This window comes from Lithobates pipiens, unplaced genomic scaffold, assembly GCF_037356315.1.
Source record: "Lithobates pipiens isolate NorthernLeopardFrog02 unplaced genomic scaffold, aLitPip1_a1.2 Scaffold_13, whole genome shotgun sequence".
In the NCBI taxonomy this organism is placed as follows: Eukaryota; Metazoa; Chordata; class Amphibia; order Anura; family Ranidae; genus Lithobates; species Lithobates pipiens.
The window spans coordinates 389,804,128-389,822,641 of record NW_027507718.1 but is presented as its reverse complement, the minus strand read 5'-3'; the positions used below and the strand labels follow the sequence as shown (position 1 = coordinate 389,822,641).

The following is an 18,514-nucleotide window of genomic DNA, read 5'->3' as shown; positions in this document are numbered from 1 at the left end:
TCGAATGCTTCTGTCTCGTACTTCAGAGCATGTGTCGTTTTTGGTCCGTCGGAACAGCATACAGACAAACGTTTTTCCCGATAGGAATTGGTTCAGTCGAAAATATTTAGAACATGTTCCATTTCTAGGTCCGTCGGAATTATCAACGTAAAAAGTCTGATGGGGCATACACACGATCGGAATATGCGATGAAAAGATCCTGTTGGACTTTTTTTGTCGGACATTCCACTCGTGTGTACGCGGCATAACAGGTTTTCTTCTAAGATTTCCCTGTATTTGGCTCCATCCATCTCCCCACCAACTCTTACCAGCTCCACTGTCCTTGCTGAAGTAAAGCATCCCCACAAAATGATGCTGCAACCACCATGTTTCACGGTGGGGATGGTGTGTTCAGGGTGATGTGCAGTGTTAGTTTTTGCCAAACATAGCATTTTGCTTTTAGGCCAAAAAGTAAAATTGTGGTCTCATCTGACCTGAGTACCTTCTTCCATATGTTTGCTGTGTCCCCCATATGTCTTCTTGCAAACTGCAAACAGGACTTCTTATGACTTTCTTTCAACAATGTCTTTCTTCTTGCAATTCTTCCAAAAAGGCCAGATTTGTGTGTGCACTACTATTCCCACGTACACACAACCGGACTTTCTGGCAGAAAAGGTCAGATGGAATCATTTCATCGAATATTCCGATCATGTGTGGGCTTCAGCTGACTTTTTTTTCAAAAAGTCTGACGGACCTAGAAATAGAACATGTTTCAAATCTCTCCGACTGAATCAATTCCTATCAAGAAAACCATTCGTCTGTATGCTAGTCTGATGGACTGGCTATTGAACTTCCTTTTCTAGTCCTGTTGTACGTCATCACATTCGAAACGAACAGACTTTGGTGTGATTGTGTGTAGGCAAGTCCATTTGGTTGGAAACTCCGTCAGAAAGATCGTCAGAGTTTATTCTGATGGAAAGTACGGTCCTGTGTACGTGGCATAAAAGTTGTCCTGTGGACAGGTTCTCCCACCTGAGCTGTGAATCTCTGCAGCTTCTCCAGAGTTACCATCGGCCTCTTGGCTACTTTTCTGATGAATGCTCTCCTTGCCCGGCCTGTTAGTTTAGGTGGATGCCAGTGTCTTGGTATGTTTTCAGTTGTGCCCCAGTCTTTCCATTTTCATATGATGAATTGAACAGTTCTCCATGAGATGCTCAAAGCTTGGGATATTGTTTTATAACCTAACCCTGCTACCCTTCTCCACAACTTTATCCCTGACCTGTCTGGTGTGTTACTTAGCCTACATGATGCTCTTTGTTCACTAATGTCTCTGTCAGGAAAGGCTTGCTGGGAACAACAGTTCCACGCGGGTATGCACATGTTTGCGTGTGCCTGTGTGCACGTGTGTGTGGTTGTTGATGCCAGAAGCACTATTTAAACTCTGCCATGACAGGGGAATCTTGCTGCCTGATCTACAGCGTTGCCTGAGAGATTCCTGTGTTCCTGATCTGTTCCTAAGATTATCAGCTTGACTTGTGACAGTCCTTGCCACCCACCTGCACCCTACCTTGGCCTGTCCACGACCTTGCTCCTGTCTAATCCTCTGGCTCATCTGTACCAGTCTGTTACCGACCCGGCTTGCCCAGTGGCCTTCCTTCTGTCTTCTGCATCTGTTCCTGTACTGCTCGCCTGTGTTTGACCCGGCCTGCCTGACCTTCCTGTATCCCAATTCCTGGGACGATCCACCTGCATCCTGTGAGTGCCTGCCTCCCAGCTTCAGCTTTCAGTCTGCTGCACCCCACTAGCTGTTCCAGTTGTCTCAGCTACGTCCAGAGCATCAGTCTTGCTTTCCAGCTTTTGATCTTGGCAGGCACTAGTGCTTTCCTGTGCCTCCAGTCAGCTCTCCCAGGGGCCGTGAGTCAGGACTGTAAGGGAGGCCTCCCTCTGCATATCGGGCTCAATAACCAGATGTGTGACAGCCCCGTACACGCAATCAGAAATTCTGCCAGCAAAAGTCGGATGTGAGCTTCTGGTCAGAAATTCCGACTGTGTGTATGCTCCATTAGATTTTTGCTGGCAGAATTCCAACCAGCAAAATATTAAGAGCAGGTTCTCTATTTTTCAGTTGGAAAAAGTTCCTATCCGAACATGCGAAAAAGGGAAGGTACAGCAGGGCTGCATTAGTTTGTTGTGCCACATCCAAAAACAATATATACTAGAAGAAGAATCCCCTGGGGGTGGATTTTTAAGGCACAATGTTTATAGAATAGTACAAAAAATTATTTTATTTCATACAACACACAAAAGAAATATAGTATACAGTATACATCTAAAATACATATCTAAGGGTATACATATACAACCGGTATTTATAATGTTATACAGCACTTGATTATGCCATATAGTCCATGTAGAGAAAATCACCCTACGCATTTTGGAGCTTTAACAAAGCGTGTCCTTCTTCAGGGGTGGAAATACCGCATTTACATGGAATCTAATAAGTAAAAGGGGACACGGTGTAAGAATTCAAATATTATTAGCCAGGCAGGAATACAGGCATAAATACAGTGAATGGTTACCAGAAACAAGAACTTTACAAATACTTACAATACTAGTAAGGAAGATGATATTGTCCCAAAGATATTGTTTAATAAAAACAAGTAATTATAGATGACCACACATGTAAGAATGGCTGGTACATATCTTGAACACTGGTGGAGCCATTCTTACATGTGTGGTCATTTGGGACATCTTTGGGACAATATCATCTTCTTTACTAGTATTGTAAGTACCGTATTTATTGGCGTATAACACGCACTTTTTTCCCCTTAAAAGCAGGGGGAAATCGTGGGTGCGTGTTATACGCTGATCCCCCGAAATTCTGAGCCTCTGGGCGGCTTGCAGCCGCCTTCGGCTCTTCTTGGCAGCTTTCGCCCGCCTTCGGCCTTTCTCGGCAGCTTTCGGCCGCCTTCGGCCATTATCGGAAGCTTTTGGCCGCCTTCGGCTCTTCTCGGCAGCCGAAAGCTTCCGGCCGCCTTCGGCCGAAGGCGGCCGAAAGCTGCCCGAGAAGAGCCAAAGGCTCTGTATCTCGGCGGCGGCATTTTTAAAAAATAAAATAGACACGGCTGCAATGGGGGACAAGACTGCAATGGGGGACAAGACTGCATAAGGCTGCAATGGGGGACAAGACTGCATAAGGCTGCAATGGGGGACAAGACTGCACTGGTGGACAAGGCTGCATAAGGCTGCAATGGTGGACAAGGCTGCATAAGGCTCCAATGGTGGACAAGGCTGCATAAGGCTGCAATGGTGGACAAGGCTGCATAAGACTGCAATGGTGGACAAGGCTGCAATGGTGGACAAGGCTGCAGATGACACTGATGGGCATATAAATGTAAGTTTTTTTTTTCCCTTAAACTTCCCTCCTAAAAGTTTTTTTCCTTAAAATTCCCTCCTAAACTTGGGGTGCGTGTTATACGCCGGCGTGTGTTATACGCCGATAAATACGGTATTTGTAAAGTTCTTGTTTCTGGTAACCATTCACTGTATTTATGCCTGTATTCCTGCCTGGCTAATAATATTTTAATTCTTACACCGTGTCCCCTGTTACTTTTTAGTAGATTCCATGTAAATGCGGTATTTACACCCCTGAAGAAGGGCACGCTTTGTTAAAGCTCCGAAACGCATAGGGTGATTTTCTCTACATGGACTATATGGCATAATCAAGTGCTGTATAACATTATAAATACCGGTTGTATATGTATACCCTTAGATATGTATTTTAGATGTATACTGTATACTATATTTATTTTGTGTGTTTTATGAAATAAAAAACATTTTTGTACTATTCTATAAACATTTTTGTACGTGCCTTAAAAATCCACCCCCAGGGGATTCTTCTTCTATCCGAACATGCGTTCGTCTGTATGCAATTCAGATGTGCAAAAAAAACAATTCTACGCATGCTCGGAAGCATTGAACTTAATTTTCTTGGGTCGTTGTAGTGTTGTATGTCACCGCGTTCTTGACGGTCGAAAGTTCAGAGAACTTTTGTGTGACTGTGTGTATGCAAGGCAAGCTTGAGCGGAATTTAGTCAGAAAATCCATCCAAGTTTTTTCTGACGGAATTTCTGATCGTGTGTATGGGGCATAAGGTTCTCTAATTACCTCTGAGGGCTTCACAGGTGGACTCTATTTACTAATTAGATGACTTCTGAAGGCAAATGGTTCCACCAGATTTTAGTTAGGGGTATGAGAGTAAGGCTGGGTTGACATTGCGGCGATGCGGGAACGCCGCAAATCCGCTGCGGGTTCCCGCATTGCATACCTCCCGACGGCAGTTCACACTGCCCTATACGAACTGCTGGGAGTGTCACTGAAACGTTAATGACACCTCCAGATCAGTTTGAATATCGCAGTGCGATCTGCAAACTCGGACAGGAATCGGATCGCATGGTGTGAACACCCATGCGATCCGATTCTGCTGCGGACCAAAAAAAGGGTCCTGTGTGAGTTTGGGCCGTGTGCGATGCGAATTCAGCCATACTATCTGTATGGCTGAACTTGCATTGCACAGAGATCGGATGTGATTTGCACTGCAGTGCGGTGCGAATCACATCCGTTCTCATAAACCGCAGCAGTGTGAACCCAGTCTAAAGGGGGCTGAATACAAATGCACGTCACACTTTTCAGATATTTATTTATACAAAAATTTTAAAACCTTTTATCATTTCCCTTCCACTTCACAATTATGTGCCACTTTGTGTTGGTCTATCACATAAAATCCCAATAAAATACATTTATGTTTTTGGTTGTAACATGACAAAATGTGGAAAATGTCAAGGGGTATGAATACTTTTTCAAGGCACTGTACATTCAGCTGTCAGCGGGAAACCCCGCTGTCAGATGATGACTCATCGGTTGTTAAGGATGCAACAGCCAGCTTCCTGGCCCACTCCCTAGCAACCAGCTATATACAGTGTTGTTAAAGGAGAAAACAAAAAAACCCACAAAACGCATAAACACATCAAAAATTGCAACACTTGTGTTTCTGGTGCAACTCTGTTCAAGTATATTACATGCAAAACGCAATCTGCTGCGGGAAAAGAAGTCCCTTTCCAAAAAGGCAGCAACTGAAAAATGCATAGGTGTGACTGTATACCACAGGAATCTATGTTAAATGAACTGAAGTGCATTTCTGAAAAACGGAAAACGTACCAAAAAGTCCATAGGTGTGAACGTAGGGTAACGGGGCTTATTTTCAATAGCTGTCCACACCCAGAAAAAAAACACCAGCTTTTCACACAAGTCTCTGTGCAATATGCTGTCTATTCAAGCATGCAACCTATTTCCAAGGCACAGCTATTATTATTAGTCACATAGTCAGTAAGGTTGAATAAAGACACCAGTCCATCCAGTTCAACCTGAGTGTCTACAATTGTCCATATCCCTGTACATTGCACACTCAAATCAGTCCCCACCCTCAAGGAGCCCACAACCCAAGGTGCCCATTCATATACTAGGGCCAATTTTGGACAGAAGCCAATTAACCTACCTGCATGTCTTTGGAGTGTGGGAGGAAACTGGAGTAACCGGAAGAAACCCACACAGGCACAGGGAGAACATGCAAACTCCAGGCAAGTGGTGTCGTGGTTGGGATTCAAACCAGCGACCATTTTTACTGCTAGGTGAAAAGTGATTTTCTCTGTCATCAGTGCTAACATATTGTACATGCTGTATGCTGATAAAGATGCCTATCCAACATATCAAAAAGAAACAGGAATATAAAATGCAGAAAAGAAAACACTATACAGTATGTGCAATGAAGAGGAAAGGACACAACAGCTTAGATCGGTATTCAATTACACTTTTACACTATGCTTCCTTCCTTAATACAATATATATATATATAAATAGCAACCAATGAACAAATATATTTACATAATAACCACACATGGTCACAAATATTACAACTTTATGATTAATTTTGTATTTATATATTTTTTTCAATATGTATATTTCATTAATTGACAATGTATTTAAATATATTTTTTTGTCTTAATCTATTGTTAGTTTTTAAAAGTCTTGAACTGTGTGAATACTGTACATGTGTATTTGTGTTGTTTTACTTACCACCAGAAGCCAAAGAAAAAATTGAAAAGCAGCACAAAGCTGTGTAATGCAATTTCATCCTAAAAATAACAAAATATTATCAAGCACTTAATAAAATATTGTAAACAAATTCATATATATATATGCAATATACTAGCTTAAAATAGGAGAGACACTTTTTTTTTACCTGATTTGCTTGTGTGTTCTCTGGACTGCGACAAAGCTGCTTGTGGCATATACACAGTTTTCTCTAAAAAAAAAAAAAAAGTGCATGTTTACATTGTATTACAAAACTATGTGGGAGCAATGTTTGACTGTGGCCATGGTGTAGTTTGATAATTGACTATGCAGCAAAGCTTCTATAATTCCTAATCATATATGGGAGTGCAAACACCAAGAAAAAAATACTTATTTTAAACCACACATATTTAAACGTATTCCATGCATATTTGACACAAATAATTACTGTCACGTTTTTCCATCAACACACTAGAGCTACACAGATTTTTAAAGGATAAGTTCACATTTACAAACATAAATAATAATTGCATATTTTTTTGCAGCTACAGAAATATGCATTTATTATTTTTTTTGCTAACAACCTGTAAAGCATTGCACCCACTAACAGCAGATCATGGGTGTAATGCCAATCCGTACCTCCGAACTACCTAGAGCGATCAGTGGCGCCCTGATAGTTCATTGAGAATGACAAGTCAACAACTGCAAAGACCGTCGTTACTTGTCATTTTCCTTTTCACAGAACACTGTTAACTCATGATGTGGCTGGAGCCCCGCATGGCTGCATTCTTTTTAGATTGTAACAGCGAGTGAGGGGTGAAGATCTGACTCACTGTCAAAACAGGGGAATCTCAGCGTGTCCCCCTATTTTCAATCACCCTGTCTCCCCCATCACACCACCTTCCTGGACCCCCAAGTGTTTCTCTTACCTTACCTCTCTACACTCACAGTTTTGGCTTGTCCCTTATTTCCCAGCAACTTTTTCCCCATCACCTCTGGACCCTCAAGTTTTCCTCTGAAACACCCTCTCCATACCCCATTTTCAGCTAGTCTACTAGTTCTTAGCACCCCCCAGGTACCCCATTATCCAGTCTCCCATTTCAATTCCCCCAACCCCCAAGTCTATGTCTTGATTTCCGACAACCCTTACATCACTCTTTATGACACCACCCCAGCCCCAAGTCTGCATCTTCCTTATGTACACTTTGAAACTACCTCTACCACCTCAACAGGTTCACTAAGTAACCCACTGGTGCTCTACTTCACTTAGAGGTAACCCACATCTGTGTCTTCCATACCCTCTTATCAGGCTTTCTACATTCCCAGTTCAGCCCTTCCTTATAGCTGTCCAATTTGGATGGCAAGCAAGGTTTACCACTTACCATATTCAGTTTGGTCTCACAATTCTAGCACCCTTGTCCCAAAATAGTGTTACAGGCAAATTTAGTTGTGCTAGGTGGTAGTCAGATTGATTAATTTGTAGTGTTTAGTGGTCTTTGTTGGGAAAGCCATCACAGAGCAGTAGGGTTGATGAATCTGCCAGAGAAAAGGCAAATTCAGGGGCCAATAAGAGGGTGCTAAGCACATGGTGGTGTTGGCAAAAGGGGAGATAGGCACATCTAGTGGTAGACTTAGAAAGTGCAGTGTTGGCAGAGACAGATATGGTCGAGGGGGTACAAAGCTTGGGTGAAAATTGGCAAAGGGGAGCAGGGTCAATTGGAGAATGTGGGAAGTGTTTGTCAGGGGGGCTCGGGGCTGTGGGAGAGTGTTGGCAAAAAGAAAGGGGATGAAAGAGAATAGAGTGAACTTGGTGGGGGGTATTAGCAAAGAGGTGCAGGATAAAAAGGCTTGGGTGGGGCTAGGGTTAAAGAAGGGCTTCCAAAAAATGAGGCTGCTGCACCTTTTATTTCTAAGCCCCCCCATTCATCTTTCACCCCCTGACTCCCCCCCAAGACTTTCTCCCTCCACGCCCCCATTTCAGATTGCCCCCCTCCTTTTTTATGGAGGGGTAACATGTTTCCTTTCATAACACACCATCCCTGTGCCTCCATTCTGAACCCCAATCTCAGCTTGCCCCCCTATTTCCAAGCACCCTGTCTCCCCATCACACCCCACCCCTGGACCCAAAAATGTTCCTTTTACCTTGAAACCCCTTCTCCATGCCCCTATTTTATATTGTAGAATGAATGTTTGGGGGGGATCTGAGGGAGTGGAGCTGAAGGCAAGTGGGGCAACTTGTGGAGATGGGGTGTTGATAAGGGCGGAAGGTGAAGTTGGGAGGGAATGGAGTGGGAGTAAACTTGGGGCAAAGGCAAGTGGGGTGACAGGGGAAAGTAAAAAAAGGGGTGCAGGATGAAAAGAGGGGGGTGCTGGAAAGTGGGTTAAGAGCAGATGAAAGGGTAATAGAGGGGCTGGGGAAAATAAAGGGGAGCAAAACCAAAATGTCGGTGAGATGGACAGTAATCTGCATCTCTAATTTCCGACGACTCCCATCACGCATCACCGGCAAACTTTGGCCTCTTACCCTGAAACCACCTCTCTACACACCCGTTTTAGCTCATCCCCCTATTTCCCAGCAAACTGTTGATCCATTCTGTAACCCAATTTCAGCTTGCCCTCCTATTTCTAAACATTTCCCTAGCCTTGGTCCCGCTTACCTTGAAACCCCATCTCTCTCTCCCCCCTTCTTTAAGCAACCTGTCTCCTTCCATCACACACCACCCCTGTACCTCCATTCTGTACCCCAATCTAAGCTTGTGCCCCACAAGATCTCTCGCTCTTACGACGGCATATGTGTCGCTTTACCCACAGCACCACCACCAGAGTTGCTTGCAAAGACTCGCAAAAACGGGGGGCTTAAACTGACGCTGGTTTTTCGTATTTTTTTTCTAAAATGGCGGCCTAATCAGATGAGAAAAGGCAAATTCAGTCGCCAATAAGAGGTTGTTAAGCACATGGTGGTGTTGGCAAAAGGGGAGATAGGCACATCTAGTAATAGACTTAGAAAGTGCAGTGTTGCCCGAGACAGATATGGTCGAGGGGGTACAAAGCTAGGTGAAAATTGGCAAGGTCAATTGGAGAATGTGGGTAGTGTTTGTCAGGGGGGCCTGGGCTGTGGGAGAGCGTTGGCAAAAAGAAAGGGGATGACAGAGAATAGAGTGACCTTGGTGGGGGTATTAGCTAAGAGGTGCAGGATAAAAAGGCTTGGGTGGAGCTAGGGTTAAAGAGGGGCTTCAAAAAAATGAGGCTGCTGCACCTTTTATTTCTAAGCACCTCCATTCATCTTTCACCCCCTGACCCCCCAAGACTTTTCCCTCCACTCCCCCATTTCAGCATGTCCCCTTCCATAACACACCATCCCTGTTCCTCCATTCTTGCCCCCCCTATTTCCAAGCACCCTGTCTCCCCATCACACCCCACCCCTGGACCCCAAAATTTTCCTTTTACCTTTACCTTGAAAGTGGGGCGACTTGTGGAGATGGGGTGTTGATAAGGGCCGAAGGTGAAGTTGGGAGGGAATGGAGTGGGAGTAAACTTGGGGCAAAAGCAAGTGGGGTGATAGGGGAAAGTAAAAAAAGGGGTGCAGGATGAAAAGAGGGGGGTGCTGGAAACTGGGTTAAGAGCAGATGAAAGGGTAAAAGAGGGGCTGTAGAAAATAAAGGGGAGCAGAACCAAAATGTAGGTGACATGGGCAGTAAGCTGCATCTCTAATTTCCAAAGGACTCCCATCATGAATCACCACCAACTTTGGCCTCTTACCCTAAAACCACCTCTCTACACACCCATTTTAGCTCATCCCTTTATTTCCCTGCTGATCCATTCTGTAAACCAATCTCAGCTTTCCCTACTATCTCTAAGCACCCTTGCATCCCTAGCATCCACTGCTCCGTCCCCGCTCCATGGGCATACTCTCCTACCTCCCCCAGCCCTGACTGAGGACGTTCAGCCACCCTCCCAAGGGGAAGATGGGCATACTAGCCGCATTGCCCACGCAGTGGCGGCCCTGTTGTCTCCCATGATTGCAGCATCAGTGGAGAAAGCCATACATGCTGGGATGAAATAAATTAAGGCTCAACTAAGGCCGCGTACACACGCGCGGACTGTTCGCCCAACTTTGTCCGCTGAACAGTGTTTGGGCGGACAGTCCGCTCGTGTGTGGGCTTTCAGCGGACAGTTTCAGTGGACAGTTGGACGGACAAGGTTTTTCGGAAATTCCGAAAAACTGTCCGCTGAAACCTTGTTTGAGCGAACAGTCCGCCCGTGTGTAGGCTTGTTCGTCAAACAAAGTTGCGCGCATGCTCAGAAAGGATTTTCACGCCGAAAGCTATAATGCAGTGTATAGGACGTCGTATTTTTCGTCCCGTCGTACGTGCCGTTCACATCATCGCGCACGGTTTCAGCAAACTGTTCGTTCGTCGTGTGTGGGCATGTCCGTCCATGCTAATTTTGAGCGGACTGTTTGCCGAAACTGTTGGACGGACAAAGTTGGGCGAACAGTCCGCGCGTGTGTACGCGGCCTTACAGAGCATACAACCAGGCTGAATGAATTAGAACACCGCGTCTCTGAGGTGGAAGGCGAATTATATCAATCCCAAGCACAGGAAAAAAAGAACCAATATATTATCCAAAAATTAGATGATTTGGAGAACAGATCCAGACGCTCCAACCTGCAGTTCGTAGGTGTTCCTGAGACGCTCCCCACAGCCAATCTGAACGACTTCTGCGCTAAACGCATACCAGAAGCCATGGGTCTCACGGGACCCTTCACACGGTGGAATGGGCCCACCGTATGGGATCATTTAATGCGGACCGCAAGTCCCCCCGCCCTATCATTGCCAAATATCTAAACTATGCGGACAAAGCCTTTATTCTTCAAAAATTCCGGCAATCACCCTCCTTACAGATTGATGGCGTCAAAATTTAGATCTTCGTGGACTATTCCATTGAAGTATCCAAAAAACGCAAAGCCTTCCAACCGATTTGCTCGGAACTTTTCAAACTTTTCAAACTGCAAATTAAATTCTCTCTGGCATTCCCTACTGTACTTCGACTTAAATCCCCAAAAGGGGAACAACTCTCATTTCAGGACCCCTTAAGAAGCAGAAGCATTCCTGTGGTCTCTCCGGTCAGACTCGTCTCCAGCCACGCCTTCTAAATCTGCCTCCACTATCCGCTCTCTGGATCAGAGGAGCCCTAGGAAGGACTCCCCCAAACGCTTTCAGGCCTCGGCTCTGGATCATCGCCACCGCAACACTCTACGCTGAAGTCTCCCCTGCCACCTTGTTCCTGGCTTCCAAGTTTTTTCAGGTCGTATAGCAAGTTTGATGTAGTGGCTGCTTACTCCCGTACTTTTTGATTTTTTTCTCCCTTCCTTCATCATCTACCTCTTCTCCGGCCTATAACCTCCCAGTACTGGGAGCTACTCCTTGCCGAATACGAAGGACCTGGGTCTCCAGGCGCAGTACGCGTCCTGTCTATGCTCAATTTTTGTTCCGTTACTTGAGTTCACGGTCCGGTTTCAGGTTATCATATATTTTGTTTTTTATGCTCTATGCTGATGTTGATTTTTTCTTGATTGCATGTCCTGCCTTAACCTTGTTTCTAGTATATGACATTTTCCTACATGACTCCACTGTGTACTGACTCCCCGCACTCCAATCGGCCGTCGTGCCATGGCACATATTTTTAGCACGACCCTCGGTCGTCCTCGGGGCTGCACTTAATTTAATTTCCTGCTTATGGGGCCCTGCTCGGGGAGCCCCCCCTACACAGTGAACTCATGTGGAAAAAAGTGAAGTGCATGTGATTTTTGTTACCACACATCCCCCTGACCCTTCCTCCTCTAGCACCCTCCTCCCCCCATCCCCCTGCTATTTTGGGTTCATCTCCCCTTTTAACAAGAGTCTCTGGACAAGGTACCATCTACCATCTTTCCACCGAGCTACGCCTATGCCGCCCTTACCACCATGCCCTTTTACGCTACATATCTTATTGTCCACATCCACGTCCTCCCACACTCTTAGAGTAGTCTCCTGGAATGTCAAGGGTCTTCGCTCTCCCCACAAGAGAGTGAAGATCCTTCGGCACCTTAAAAGACTGAAGGCAGACATTACCCTGCTACAGGAGTCTCATCTCCAAGCCCCTGATTTCCAGCGCATGCAAAAGATGTGGGTAGGAACTGTACTCGGAGCTGAATCAGTGGGACGGAAAGCTGGTGCCCTCCTTTTGATTCATAAAAACCTTCCCTGCACAGTTATCTCCACGCTTTCAGATAGCAAGGGACGCTTCTTCACAGCAAAAGTGAAGATAGGTACCAAGGAAATCTTGATCTCTAACATATATGCCCCTAATAATTCCACTAAACAATTCTACAGCGAGCTCTCGACCTGGTTGCTTAATTTCGCTCACTTGCCTCACCTAGTTGGGGGAGATTTTAATGACGTTATGCACCCCTCGGTGGATAGGTCCTCCCCTAAACGCCACTCATCGGGCATTAGTGCATGCCATCCTACCCTATTCGCCTCCACCATGGACTCTTTACACATGACAGACCTATAGCACCTATCTCACCCTGTAGACAGAGATTTCACTTTCTACTCAAACCCCCATAGATCCCTGACCAGACTACTTCTTTGGTTCCGATGACATCATGCACATGGTTTTAGACTCAGAGATCCACGATATAGCTATCTCTGACCATGCCCCGATAGGGATCTCCCTAGACAGGCTAGACCTCCCCCCTCACCCCAACCTCTGGTGCTTCCCCTCTTTCCTTGGTAATAATTCAGACTTTATAAAGTACATGGAACAGGCCTGGGCAGATTACTCCTCTACAAATGCCCTCCATGCGGCAGACCTTTACCTATTTTGGGATGCTGGGAAAGCTTACCTCAGGGGACGTATTATCTGCTACGCTACCTCTTTCAAACGCAATGCACTCAAACACTACAAATCTGCTAGTGCCAGATTGCATGCTACCCAACGGCAGCTTTCATCCTCAGATTCTCCTTTACATCGGGATGAGTGGGTGGCAGCCAAATCAGCCTTCGATACCTGGGCTGATACCCTTGAAATTACTAAAAAGGCTCACTTGGACGCAACCCTCCATAAATTTGGTAATAAAGCCGGGAAACTCATTTCCAGACTATGCAAGGGGGGCCACCGTCCAACCCACATCACTTCTCTTTGTGATCACACGGGACGCTCCCACTCCACCCCCCCAAGCCATAAATGAGATTATGCTGCGGTATTACACAAACCTATACACCCCAGGCCCCATCGTGCAGGAAAAGGCACGATCCTTCCTGGAAAAACTGACACTCTCGACTATTTCGGCAGAACAATTAGATTCCCTCAATGCACCCATCACTCTCCCTGAAATAGAAACTACCATTCGCAACTTACACCCCTGTAAGGCGCCCGGCCCCGACGGTTTTACCAGTGAATTCTATAAAAACCTTATCCACATTACGGCGCCCACACTTCACTCAGTGTACTCTAATATCTGGGCAGAAGACCCTTATCTTCCATCTGGAAACCAGGCAGTTATCAAACTTCTTTCTAAAAAAGGCAAGGATCCACTACAGCCAGGGTCATACAGGCCCATCTCTCTGCTCAACCTAGACGTGAAAATCCTGTCCAAGATAGTAGCGTCGAGACTCGCTACCATTCTCCCACACTTAATTCACCCGGCCCAATCGGGATTTGTCAAAGGCCGTACGACCACCTTGAGCATCCGTAAAGTTCTCTTGGCTCTCGAAATGGCTAGACAAAACCCCAATGGTACATATGCCATCATTACTTTAGACACGGAAAAAGCCTTCGATAATGTTAGCTTCGACTGGCTCTCCTTGGCTCTCTCCAAAATGGGATTCTCAGGCCCCTTTAGCCATCTCATCGACTCGATGTATACATCCCCCACAGCTAAATTGGTCGCGGCAGGCCTCCTTTCGCAAAATGTTCGCCTACACAAAGGGACCAGACAGGGATACCCATTATCGCCCCTCCTCTTTAACATCGCTCTAGAACCACTCTCTAGGTACTTGTCCCATATAGCACCTCTACATGGTATAAAAATTGGCAATAAGGAACTTCGCACGTCCCTGTTCGCAGACGATGCCCTTATCTTTTCATCAAACCCCTCTGCCGACATACACACCATTAAACTTATTTTCGATGAGTTTAGGCTATGCTCGGGGCTCCACATAAATTACTCGAAAAGCGAGATTTTACCTATTGGCACCCATTCCACCCCATCTTGGACTAGCAACTCCATGTTTACTGTAGCTCCCTCCTATATCACCTACCTGGGAATCAAAATTGGGAAATTGCCATCTTCAATGTACCATTTGAATTACCCTCTCCTTTTGGCCAAGATATCTCAGGAATTGACAAACTTGATCTCCTCCTCTCGCTCCTGGGAAGGTGTCACCTTGTAAAGATGGTCAGCTTTGCGAGATTATTATAGTCTATGCAAACTCTTCCACTTTTGCTAAAGCACAAAGATATTACTTCATTAAACTCTTCTATTTCCAAATTTTTATGGCACAGCAAACGACCTTGTATCGCATACAAAAAACTGCATCTTCCCAGGGGCAACGGGGGTATTAGTTTAACAAGTACTAGTATCACTGGAATGTGCACACAAAATATTGAAAGTGACAAACAATGATCCCAGCGCCCTATGCAGTAAGTCAAAACTCACCCTAACAAGCTGCTATCATACAAAAGGACAAATCACAAAAATATATAGTATACCGTATCCGTACCCTAATTACCCCGCATATACTATATTGACAGCGCTAACACAAAAAAGGGAAAATAATCAAAAAATAAAATATAATAAATATATAGAGGATAAAATATAATAAATATATGGAGGATAATAATTCAGTGTCTAAAAAAAGTCACTAGCAAGTGTCCATAATATCTCCAAACATATATGACTCAATATTCAATTGAGCTATCACACTTTGGAAAAAAGTTCAGAAAAGAAGATCCATCTCCGAAGAAGAAAACACCAGTGTGCGAAGGGTCTGACGGCCGGTGACACCCCTTATGGTAATTCACTCACCAGAACCCAAAGGGTTAACAGGCACTTCACTACGGCTGTAGAAGTAGTCCCACTAGTGTCCCTCCGGAAAATCGTCTTATCAGAACACCATAGGTTCCTCTCTCTCGGGCTCCCTGCTCTCTCACCGATAAGAGTTCACTTAATTCTCATTCACAGCCCCAGATCCACATATAGAAAACAATAAAATATAGATTCCATAGTGCAACACAGCTTTATTCATTAAAAACACTCATGCGCTTAAAATCATACGTACACAATGTGCACAGCAAAATGTCACATTTAAAATGTCACTTGCAGTGATAACGAGGTGGTCTCACCGCAGTCCTGAGCGCGTTTGGTCGAATACTGCCTCAGCTTCCACGGCGGGTCCCGGGTAACCACTCCGAATAGCCTGCTCTGGTGACGTATAGCTGCCTGGTCACGCCCATACGCGTTTCGTCATCACGTCTTCGTCCACGGACGAAGACGTGATGACGAAACGCGTATGGGCGTGACCAGGCAGCTATACGTCACCAGAGCAGGCTATTCGGAGTGGTTACCCGGGACCCGCCGTGGAAGCTGAGGCAGTATTCGACCAAACGCGCTCAGGACTGCGGTGAGACCACCTCGTTATCACTGCAAGTGACATTTTAAATGTGACATTTTGCTGTGCACATTGTGTACGTATGATTTTAAGCGCATGAGTGTTTTTAATGAATAAAGCTGTGTTGCACTATGGAATCTATATTTTATTGTTTTCTATATGTGGATCTGGGGCTGTGAATGAGAATTAAGTGAACTCTTATCGGTGAGAGAGCAGGGAGCCCGAGAGAGAGGAACCTATGGTGTTCTGATAAGACGATTTTCCGGAGGGACACTAGTGGGACTACTTCTACAGCCGTAGTGAAGTGCCTGTTAACCCTTTGGGTTCTGGTGAGTGAATTACCATAAGGGGTGTCACCGGCCGTCAGACCCTTCGCACACTGGTGTTTTCTTCTTCGGAGATGGATCTTCTTTTCTGAACTTTTTTCCAAAGTGTGATAGCTCAATTGAATATTGAGTCATATATGTTTGGAGATATTATGGACACTTGCTAGTGACTTTTTTTAGACACTGAATTATTATCCTCCATATATTTATTATATTTTATCCTCTATATATTTATTATATTTTATTTTTTGATTATTTTCCCTTTTTTGTTTTAGCGCTGTCAATATAGTATATGCGGGGTAATTAGGGTACGGATACGGTATACTATATATTTTTGGGGGTATTAGTTTACCTAATATCCGCTTATATAATTTAGCTTGTTTACTTAGAACCAGTTTAGATTGGATCACTCACTCATCTAGGTATTCTAACTATGAACTGGAATCCGCCATGGCTCATCCCTATTCCTTGACTGCCCTCTTACACAGCCGATGGAAATCTGCCCCCCCCCCCCTCATCAATACAACCTTGTTTTCAGAGACACAGCAATAGCATGGAGAGAGTCTAGGAAACTGGCCAGACTTCCTCCCTATATTTCTCTACATCTGCCGATACAGGGAAACCCCTGCTTCCTCCCAGGTCTTCAATGTAAACCCTTCTCAGACTGGCATGCACGGGGCCTATCGCTATTCTCATCCTTATGTGACCCGAATACTGATAAACCATTTCCCTTTCAAACACTGGTGGACTCCTTCGCGATTCCCTCTTCACACATCTTCCACTACTAGCAATGCATCAGCTTTCTTACACAAACCTGCAAAGAAGACTCTCTAAGATTTCAACCTAGCTTCTTGGACCAATTGATACAGGATGAATGTTTCAAAATCTCTGATGTGTATAAACCCCTCCTGCAACGATTAACATCCCCCGCATCTTCAACTTCCATTGCAAACTGGACTTCAGCCTTCCCAGGCCCCGACCTTGTCCACAAAATTCTGCTCGGACTTCGTAAGGTACTGCACCTAACCCCGAATGAAACCTGGAGGGAAACCCAGCTTAAGATTGCCCACAGGGCCTACAGTATATCCCTTTCCTTTCTCCCAAATCTAATCGAGACAGTGCATGTTGCCCCCATTGCCATCAACCGAAGCCGCCCCTCTCACACCGCCTATGGTCTTGCCCGACTATTTCTACCTTCTGGGATCAGGTCTTAGCTTTTATTTTTGATGTCACGCTACTGAAATTACCCAAGGAACCTCTGCTCCTAATCTTCGGTTATTGGGACACCCTATTGGTGCCGTGGTCTGCTGCTTCAGGAATTACCCCTCCCAAAGGGATCCACTCACCTCGCGCTTCTATGGACTGGGTTCTGCTATGTCTCCTTTTGGCCTGAAGTCTTATACTCCAGCACTGGCTATCTCCACTTGGCCCTCCAGTCAAACAACTCCACAAGGAACTTCTCTCCCTTTTGTACAAAGAAAGGCTTCTGGCAGACTTCTCCCACGTCAAACGAAAACCGGCATTCCTCTCTAGGTGGCAAATGTTCATCGCATTGACTCTGTCACCAACTGATCAACATGCATTGGAACAATTTTCTTTTACATACAACAGGTCGTACACCCTCTGATATTACTATCTGACCTCCTCCATAGGCTCGCTCACCTCGAAGCCCTTCTCCAGGATTATTTTCTATGGACACCACAAACGAACCCTTCACAGCGCAATTTTATATACTTCGCCAATCCCCTTCCTCCCCCCTTCCTCCTCTCCCTCCCTCCCCCTCTCTCTTTTCTTCCATTCCCTCCCCTTACTTTCTTTATTTAGTTTCAAGAACTTGCTTGGTAATTCCTGGCTAGGCCTTAGATCTCTTTTGAGCCTGTTTATAGCACCTGCTACTGTTAGGGTTCAAAACAGTCACTGATCCATCCAGTCTGGTCCGTATTGTACTTTATTATCCCTGTCTTTGCTGTTATTGAACGTCTTTTGTATCTCACGGTATCTTAAGGAAATACATTGGATTTGTATTTTTGCTTTTTTATATGTGCCTTTGTATTTTTCTATCTCCCAATAAAAATTATTTGAAAAAAAAATAAAAAATCTAGCCTGGTGCAAGCAACCTTAGCAGTGGTGCAGTGGGCTGAGCGGCTGGTGCAGAAACATTAGGTTGTAGGTTTGATTCCCTACTCTGTCATGCTCACCTAGGTGGTTTGTGTGTGGGAACCAAGGGTTGGCTGGCTTTACTGGGTAATAGAGTTGATGAATCTGCCAGAGAAAAGGCAAATTCAGTGGCCAATATGAGGGTGTTGGCAAAAGGGAAGATAGGCACCCAGACTTTCTTTTAGGAAGAGGGGGACATGTTTCCTCCCATAGCACACCATCCCTGTTCCTCCATTCTGCACCCCAATCTCAGCTTGCCCCCCCCCC

The 18,514-nt window shown here is 45.2% G+C and overlaps 1 protein-coding gene across 1 annotated transcript in view; it reads right to left on the bottom strand.

Moving 5' to 3' along the window:
* The window catches only part of KLKB1 (kallikrein B1), a 136,423-nt gene extending 130,045 nt beyond the window's left edge, over nucleotides 1-6,378 (bottom strand). Inside the window, exons 1-2 of the mRNA XM_077477356.1 lie at nucleotides 6,278-6,378; nucleotides 6,112-6,170 (exon numbers count right to left, since the gene is read on the bottom strand). Of these exons, the coding sequence (XP_077333482.1) occupies nucleotides 6,112-6,170; nucleotides 6,278-6,363 (145 nt within the window). The 5' untranslated portion in view covers nucleotides 6,364-6,378. The remainder of the gene's footprint in view (nucleotides 1-6,111; nucleotides 6,171-6,277) is intronic.
* Between the last annotated feature and the right edge of the window lie 12,136 nt (nucleotides 6,379-18,514).